The 8,855-nt window shown below is 41.2% G+C and overlaps 1 protein-coding gene across 1 annotated transcript in view; it reads left to right on the forward strand.

The window, feature by feature from the left end:
- LYPD6B (LY6/PLAUR domain containing 6B) overlaps nucleotides 1–7,930 on the forward strand; it is a 52,376-nt gene extending 44,446 nt beyond the window's left edge. Inside the window, exons 4-6 of the mRNA XM_032594153.1 lie at nucleotides 1,806–1,904; nucleotides 5,311–5,441; nucleotides 7,193–7,930. Coding sequence (XP_032450044.1) covers nucleotides 1,806–1,904; nucleotides 5,311–5,441; nucleotides 7,193–7,357 — 395 coding nt within the window. The 3' untranslated portion in view covers nucleotides 7,358–7,930. The remainder of the gene's footprint in view (nucleotides 1–1,805; nucleotides 1,905–5,310; nucleotides 5,442–7,192) is intronic.
- Nucleotides 7,931–8,855: the final 925 nt, after the last annotated feature.

The following is an 8,855-nucleotide window of genomic DNA, read 5'->3' on the forward strand; positions in this document are numbered from 1 at the left end:
ATACTTTATTAGAGAAAGATTATAGACACCAATTGGTATAAAGATGAATGGCTGTAGTTCCCACACCTGGAAGAGTATCAAAATCATGATAAAAGCCTTTAAAACTACATATTCCTTGGTCCCCTCTGCATTGGTTCAGTAGTCAGAAGGGTGGGATGTAAATTATTTTCTTTTCTTTCCCTCCCCCAAACCCTCTTCTTTTTAAAAAAGCTCTCCTGAAACTATTCATGCACAGCCAGGTTTGGGACCCACTGTCTTTATACCACTTCTAAATGAAGCCTATATATTACTCTTCTTCCCTTTGTGCTTTCTTTATTATTTGTGACACTGCGTGTGTGTGTGTGCATACACACATATCGCATATATACCACACACACCTTGAACTATCATTTATTATATGTTTCTAAACTGGTAATGATTGTATACTAATAGCTTAATGACATGGCACAAACACATTTAGATTTTCATAAAATCTAAATTATAGACAAATTTTGAAACTTTTAAGCCTAATAAAATTTTATGATTAAAAAAATCATTAAAAAAATAGAAATATTTGACTAACATGATCAGTTTACTAGGATGGTCAGACATTTTCCTTAATCTTTATCCATTTTATTCTCCAAAAATGGAAGAATTGGAAGTTTTACATAAGGCTTTATGCCATGGCTTATAAAGAAATGTCAAATTTATTACACTTTTGACTTCTTGCCCATTAAAATAACAAGATACAAGGTTGGGAAAAAAAAAAAAAAAACACAAAAACCTAAAGACCAAAAGGACATTCTAGTTACTTTCAATCCAGACTGCCAGCAGTCATAATTCCTGCTTTCTGTAACACCAGCATGAGCATAAGAGCCTGAGAATTGCTATCATCCTTACATTAAAAGTTACATTCCTGATTGAGGTCTAATGTTGTGATAATTGACGTATATCAAGTGAGATTGCTTGACTGAGGTTGAAGATGGCTGTAATGGAAGTGCGTGTAGACAGAAACCAGCAGGATTTGATGTGCCAGGGACTATGCTAGATATTTTTTATTGCAGCCTCCTGTTTAATCTTCATGATTCCTCTGCAAGTCATGGGGATCTTCACTGTTAGCATTTCTCTAAATATTATTATTTCCTGGAAGTTAAAAATGATAAAGCTACTCAGTAGGAAGAACAGAATTCAAGCTCAGGTTAATCTGACTCCAGTTCTTTTCAGGGGCCACACTAAACCAAATCATTGGTTCCAAATCCGCCACCACCCTTTCCTGTGCTCTCAACCCCCACTTATTCCCAAGTTATAAATTGTAATGAAACAATACCATGGGTGTTTCAGAGTGGCTTGTGGAACCATTTTCATTACTCTATAGTAGATAAGCATAGACAAAATATTTATTTATTTTTTTTTTTTTCAACGTTTATTTATTTTTGGGACAGAGAGAGACAGAGCATGAACGGGGGAGGGACAGAGAGAGAGGGAGACACAGAATCGGAAACAGGCTCCAGGCTCTGAGCCATCAGCCCAGAGCCCGACGCAGGGCTCGAACTCACGGACCGCGAGATCATGACCTGGCTGAAGTCGGACGCTTAACCGACTGCGCCACCCAGGCGCCCCAACATAGACAAAATATTAAAAAAAAGAGAATAAATATGCCCTGAAGTCTGGCAGTTAACTCCAGCTCCTTGGCAACGAAAACTCTAAGGATGATGGTTTGTAAATTTCGTTTGATCTAATAAAAGTTGCTAATTTGTGCCATCTTTGATGTTTAAAATTTTTGTCTTTTTTAACCTTTCTGTTTCACTGTGCATTTTTCTTTAAAGCTACGCCATTTCCAAATAGCTTCAAGTGTTTTACCTGTGAAAATGCAAGGGATAATTATAACTGCAATCGATGGGCAGAAGACAAATGGTGCCCACAAAGTAAGTGCACTGAGTTTGGAACACTCTCTGGTGATTATACCTCATTTAGGTCTCTCTTAACTGACTGTGAGAAGACCTGCCTTATATAATGGGATTAGCCTATATCAACAGGCTGATGATGTTATATCAAAATCAGATTTCTTTTAGTAGACTGTGCAGGTATCAGACTACTCTGAGAGTACTTGGAAACTGGTGGTATAACCTCAGTTTGTGTGTGCTGTGTGTGCCTCCAGGGAGGATTTCTTAAATAGTATTTATCAAGCAGAACAAATAGTCCACAGTGTTGTCTAAGGCATTCTAAGAATTTCAGAAATGCTTGATACCTCTAGAAAAGTCACACTTACTGGCTAAAGCAAAGAAGGGTTTTTATACTCTTGAGATACATTGGTGCCTTGGTAACTCATTCATTCATTTGACAAACATTTGAGAACTTTTTAGTTTGCTTAGCTCCCGGATACATCCCTAGTGGTTGGGGACAAAAGTAGAAGGGAAACCAAGTGGGGTCTTTTATTGTCTTTAGGCGGGAGAAGATGACAACCGGGACTATGGTGGTAGGGATAGAGGGACAAGAAGTCGAATGATTTAACATATATAAACTTGGAGGTAAAGCAGACAGGATGTGCTGAGGGATGATTTGGAATTGGAAAGCTCTACTTAGAGCTATAAGATGAGGCTATTCAGATTTTTAGGAAGTACTATTTTTTAGGTTTTCAGACCTAAAAGGCCAAGAAAAGCAAACCGACCAACCAACAAACTCTTCTAGAGCTAAAGATTACCAGTTTTGGTGTACTATTACCTTGACTCTTTTGGAAATCTTTGTACCATATTCTATAAAGCAGTAAAATAGCCTTACCTCTTCCAGATAAAGCCAGTGTATGGTACCAATGATTAGTACACACTGCAGACCTCTATGGGGCCTGAGACTCTTAGGCTGTAAATTAGCACAAATGGTTGTGACATCTACTTGGAAAGTATTTTTCTTTTTTTTTTTTTTAATGTGTATTTATTTGGAGAGAGAGGGAGAGTGAGCAAGCATGAGTGAGAAGGGGAGAGGAAGAGAGAGAGAGAATCCCAAGCAGGCTCCGCAGTCAGCATGGAGCCAGATGTGGCGATCGATCTCACAACCACGAGATCATGACCTGCACCGATACCATGAGAGGGTCACTTAACTGAGCCACCCACGTGCCTCTGGACAGTATTTTTCATGATTTCTTTTCAAGAGTAATTAATTATTTTAATTTTGTCTTGAGGTTCTTTTACATTTCTGTAGAGTGACCTTAAATTGTGTGTGTGTGTTTGAGTACATTTATGTATCTTGTGCATTTGGAGATTTGTTTCTACATTTTGCACAGAAATTTATCTTAGTAATTGCAAAGTTTTTAAGGTTGGCCGATGCCTCTCTTTACTAATTTACTTCAGAGGGTGGGTACCATTCTTAGCTATTTGCTTTAAATGCCCCTGAAAACCGGGTGGTAAGGATTGTAACAGTAGCAAATTACGGCACAGATGTCCAACTCCTTGTACTTCGTCTTCATGGACTATATTATTTTGAATTGTATCCAAACACTGTTCCTACTAGGAACAGCACAGTGCTCTGATTTGTCATTCATGAATCAAAGCCGTCTTGAATGGGAATGTGCATGGATATTTCCGGGTTGCAGAGTTTCATCTCTGTTGAAACACGTGAGCAGAAGAAGGGAGCTGCAGCTCTCCATCAGCGAGGAAACGTCAGAGATGGGAAGGGTGAAGGAAGTTGGCTCTTCCAAGTCCAACTTGAAAACTTGACTCTTAACGAGACTGCCACGGAACGACCCTACATTCCAGTGTGCATGACAGTACATTTTTGACTGTGCTCCAGTCAAGCCCCAAAGATACTAACCATCTGGAATTCTACCTGAGGGTATAATTTCTTGCTTTTCAGTTAGTCATCATTTAGGGGCGTGATAGTCAACCATTTCTCGGGGGCAGACTGGCCCACAGCTATTGTTCTTTGTCAGCTCAGGTTTCCTTTTCACCTTAGAGCTTTACTTCTGTGGTCTGTCAGTGTTGTTAAGAGAGGTTCTCTGTGTAACAGGATATGACAAGAATGACATTTCTTATTTTATTTACCCTGGCTTCTATTCTGACTTTCTAGGGTGCTTTAGCATGTGTGGCATTTTATACGAACACATGCAGCTACCAGTTTCCAATTCTTCTTTATGTGAAGTATAGGTCGAAATGCCTTTCCCAAACATTCAGTGGTTCCCTGTCCTTCTAAAGGCAGAAGTCAGCTACTCGCCTAGAGCACAGCAAAGCATCATCTAGTTTAACACTAGGTATGCTGAGAGGCGGCATAGTGTTCTGGCTAAGAGTACAAACTCTAGAAAACTGCCTAGGTTAGAATCCTATCTTCCACCACCTTCTGTCTAATGTAACTGTGGGCAAGAAACCGTGCCTTGGCTTTTCTATCTGTAAAATGATATTAATATGACTTGCCTTAAGGCTTATTGTAAGGATTGACTGAGTGAATACCTGTTAGAGTGCCTCGCTGATGGCGTGTTAATATTATTTGAAGCTTACCACAAACCTATCAAAATGTCGGACACTTGTTATCATCTTTTATTCAAAAGAAAATGAGCTTTAAGGACCTAATAGTGCTCACATGTGACAGAATTCTCTAAAACCAAGTGCTCTCCACATTAGTCAGGTTTCCCCCCATTTTATGACATTGCTGCTGTAGTCCCTTCTCAATAAACTAAGGAGCATTGCATTGGTCTGAGATAACTGGAGAGAGATGCAAAACTGAAGTGGCGGGTCCTAGCATATTGAATGAAATCACTTTCTTTAAAAGTAGTAAAATGTGAGTACTTAAAGCTATAGGGAAAACTGTAGACATGAGCTAGCTGTGTGCAGGGAGGGGCAGAGAAAGTAGGAAAATGGGAATACTCCGGAAAAGTCAAACATGCAGGGAGGATTAGAGCATGAGTAAGAAGTGGATGGGTCAGGAAGGTGGTCTTGATGTATACTTTGAAGCACCTGTTTTCATTCTGTTCCACCACATGTCTGTTAGTATACAAGAAACAAATGCTGAATAATACACCAAGATGTGTTCTAACCCACTGCATTTTACGTTTACAACTCTCATTTTATTTTGGAGTTCTAGAACACGTGCTTCATAGGGAGAGAGACAGAGACAGAGATGCTGGCACTCTCATATGAAATGAGCAGACCTGAGATGCTGATGAAAAGCTTGTTCAACTTTTTTCTCAGCTTTAGCTGGCACCAAAGGAGAGGCATCCACTCCTGCCATTAAACTTCTTGCCTAGAAACCTAAGGATCATCCTGAGTTTTAGTCTTTCCTGAAGTGATTGTTGAGTTTCTCTTTTGCAGCGTGAAACATGACGTTGCCTTTTCTCCCCCTGCCTAGATACACAGTACTGTCTGACAGTTCACCACTTCACCAGCCACGGAAGAAGTACATCCATTACCAAAAAATGTGCCTCCAGAAGTGAATGTCATTTTGTTGGCTGCCACCACAGCCGAGATTCTAAACATACAGTAAGGAGTGTGTGTGTATGTGTAAGGTTACTGTCCTAAGGTTTTTCCTACTGGTCATTAGTTGTACATAATGGAAAGGCAGGAAGGATAAAGTAACCTGTTGTATACATGTAGTCTTTAAGGAAAGACTCCCTTACAGTGATGTAGTGGAGACCAAAGAGAAATTGAAGACTTCCTGTCCTTCAACAAAAAATGTCACTAAAAACAAATGATAATTCCCGGACCACAGAGCTCCATCCTAGACCTCGAACTTGATTTGTTTGAAGTCTGTTCTGGAAGCCCAAGAGCCAACCATCCATGAGAGAGTGATGAACGCTATAGAACCCAGCTCGTGTATTTTGTTTATGGCCAGATATCACCGAGAACAATGCACAGGGTAGCTGGGTTGTGGAAAGAGGGAAATGGGGATGCCTTTTACTAAGGAAACCTGGTCTTAACCCCTACCTCTGCTTAGATGGGGACGTGAGAGTCTGAAAGAATTGATCTTAGTTTAATATGATGAAGTATAGATACATTTCAGATCAGTTGATCTCCTTAATTTTTTATCATTCTAAAATGAGCAATTTCACTCTTTTATATGCCCGGAATTGTGAAATGTTTGACAAAAAAATTACTTGAAGAGTATGTTAATTTTATGAGATTTTAGAATTTGATTTAGTTACTGTGTACAGAAAGTGCTTCTGATACCAGTAGCTTTTAGCTCTGGCAACGTTGGAGAGTCACCTGGGGAGTTTTCACAGCTATATTGGTGGTGGTCAGGGAACATCCCAGATCAGCTGAAACTGAACTTCAGGTGGGGTCTTGGGCATTAGGCTCTTTTTTCTTTCCTTTTTATTTTTTAAAATTTTTATTTTTGAGAGAGAGAGAGAGAGAGACAGACAGACAGACATAGAGTGCGAGTAGGGGAGGGGCAGAGAGAGAGAGGGATACACAATCCAAAGCAGGCTCCAGGCTCTGAGACATCAGCACAGAGCCTGATATGGGGCTTGAACTCACGAACAGGGAGATCATGACCTGAGCCACCAACAGAGCCACCCAGGCATCTCTCTTTTCTTTTTTAAAGTTCTCCAAGGAGATTCTGATGTTCTTGCTGCCAGGGTTGAAAGCAGCTGATAAAGACATGTAGAATTGCTGCCCTTTCTTAGCCATCCTGGAAGCCTCTATGGATGGCTAAGTTTATCAGGTTGAAGCCTTGTACCAGGTATTATGACAGAAGATTGCTTCCTCTGAAAACACCTTGTGCTGTGAGGGAGCAAGCCTTTTCCACTCCTCAGCAGCCATAATTAGCAAGCCCTTGCTGTTGTAATGATAGAAATCAGTTGTTAGTATAGACAATACAAAGTCATTATTATCCCTTAACAAGTAGTACTGAGAAAGAAAATCAATGGCCAGTCCAAAAGGTTCCTAGCTTTCATTTTCATGTCAGTGTTTTTCCTTACAAACCTTAGAAGATTTGTTGACTCAATCAAGCAATCTTATTCAGTTTCTCCTCCTCTTTTTTCCTTTGCTTATGCTTGGCTTGCTACAGATAAATCACTGTTAAAATGAAAAGACTCTCAAGATAGTCCTTACTTTCGGGTTAGTGGGGGAAAGGTACTCAAGGGCCTGAGTATCTCATAGACCAGATGAGTTGGGTAACTAATTCTGTCCGTCCTCAGCGCTGTGGAAGCATTCTTTTGTTCTTTGTTTTGCCCTTCCCACTCCTTCCCATTACTTACTCTCTTTCCCCTCTCCCCTTGCTTCTGTAACAGGAGTGTAGGTCTTGCTGTGAAGGAATGATCTGTAATGTAGAGTTACCCACCAACCACACTAATGCAGTCTTCGCCGTGATGCATGCTCAGAGAACATCCGGCAGCAGTGCCCCCACGCTCTACCTACCAGTGCTGGCCTGGGTCTCCGTACCTCTACTGACATGAAGCCACTGTTCCTAAGAGAGACAGAAACTGCCCTCCGAAGCACAAGCCAAAAACTGTGTGAACGCTGAACGTTTGAGTGAAGACCAGTCTTGCACTTGGTGAAGAGTGCACCTTGGACGACCCCAAAGCAGAAGCCAGTTGTTCGCTGAGCTAAAGCACTCCTATGTCGGGCCACAGGATGGAGGAAGGGCACGTAGCAGGAAGTGAGGGGATTGTCTGGCTTCCAGGCTTCCTGGTCAGAGGGGCTGCATCTTGTCTCTTCTGCAGGGAGGATCCTGCCAGTATCTGCAACAGAGAGGTTGCAGCAGCCTGTTTTGGTCCTGCTGACCAGGCCTTTAGCTGAATGGACTGCTTGGCCTCAAGACTCCTTCAGAATCTGCTGGGTCAGACTCTCTCATTTCTGTGATGAGCTCAGAGTGTCCCTATGAAATCAACTCTTCCATCATGAGAAAGCAATTTTCCCATCAATGACACAGTCAGTGAGAAAGGCAGCTAACTATAGGAAGAAAACTTCAGTTGAACTAATATGAAACCCATTTACTATTGTGGGGGGAAATAAAGCTTTTAAATTATACAGTATAGAATGCATGCTTGTGTGTTTCTTGACTGACCTGGCGACCTCGGATAAAACATTTACCAGTGTCGTAAAGGAGGTCACTGAAGTTAAGTTTCCATGCACCATGGGTGATCTATTCCAGCTTGAATTATGAAATTTTCTGCCAAAGTGACTTAGCTTTTTATTTTTCAGGAAGGATACTTCTTAGGATGCTAAATGGTAATTAGTCAATTGAAAAGGTCAGGAAACCTTCCTGTTGGAGGAGGATGAAGCCCTATCACATGTTGTACCCTCAGGGGTAGCAGCTTCACTTCAAAGAAACTGGCCAGAGGGCCCCTCCCCCATACAGTCAGCTTTTCTCTGAATGTCAGGGCCACCAAGAGAACCTTTCTAAAAACATGCTAAAATGTTTGGTCCCTTTGTCTCCTCTTTCCCTTTTATAATAGTCTCAGCAACTTCTGTTTTCAGAATCCTGATTTCCTGCCTTTGCAGTTGGGGTGAGCCCTAAACACTCTGCCCTTGTATGTATGGTGATAATGGAGTATTTTTTGTTTGTTTGTTAATTGAGCATCTACCATCGGGAGACTGAGTACTCCATCAGGTCAGTCCATTAATGACACTATCCTTACCATGTGGGCTCACCTATGGTGGGAGTCCACAAACTATGGTTCATCAGCCACATACGTCCTACCACTTTTAGTCTGTTGGATTTCTGTAACAAATACACTATTAGTTTTGTGGCTTAAAAAAATTTTAATCCTTACAGTTCTGGGGGCTGAGAAGTCCAAGATCAAGGTGCCAGCAGATCGGGTGTCTGAGGAGGGCATTCTTTCTGGTTTGCAGACCACCATTTGTATTCATACAGGGCAGAATGCAGAGAGAGACTGGCTCTTCATTCCCTTATATGGCACTATTCCCATTCATGAGAGCTCCACTTTCATG

Source organism: Lynx canadensis, chromosome C1 (assembly GCF_007474595.2).
Source record: "Lynx canadensis isolate LIC74 chromosome C1, mLynCan4.pri.v2, whole genome shotgun sequence".
Classification (NCBI taxonomy): Eukaryota; Metazoa; Chordata; class Mammalia; order Carnivora; family Felidae; genus Lynx; species Lynx canadensis.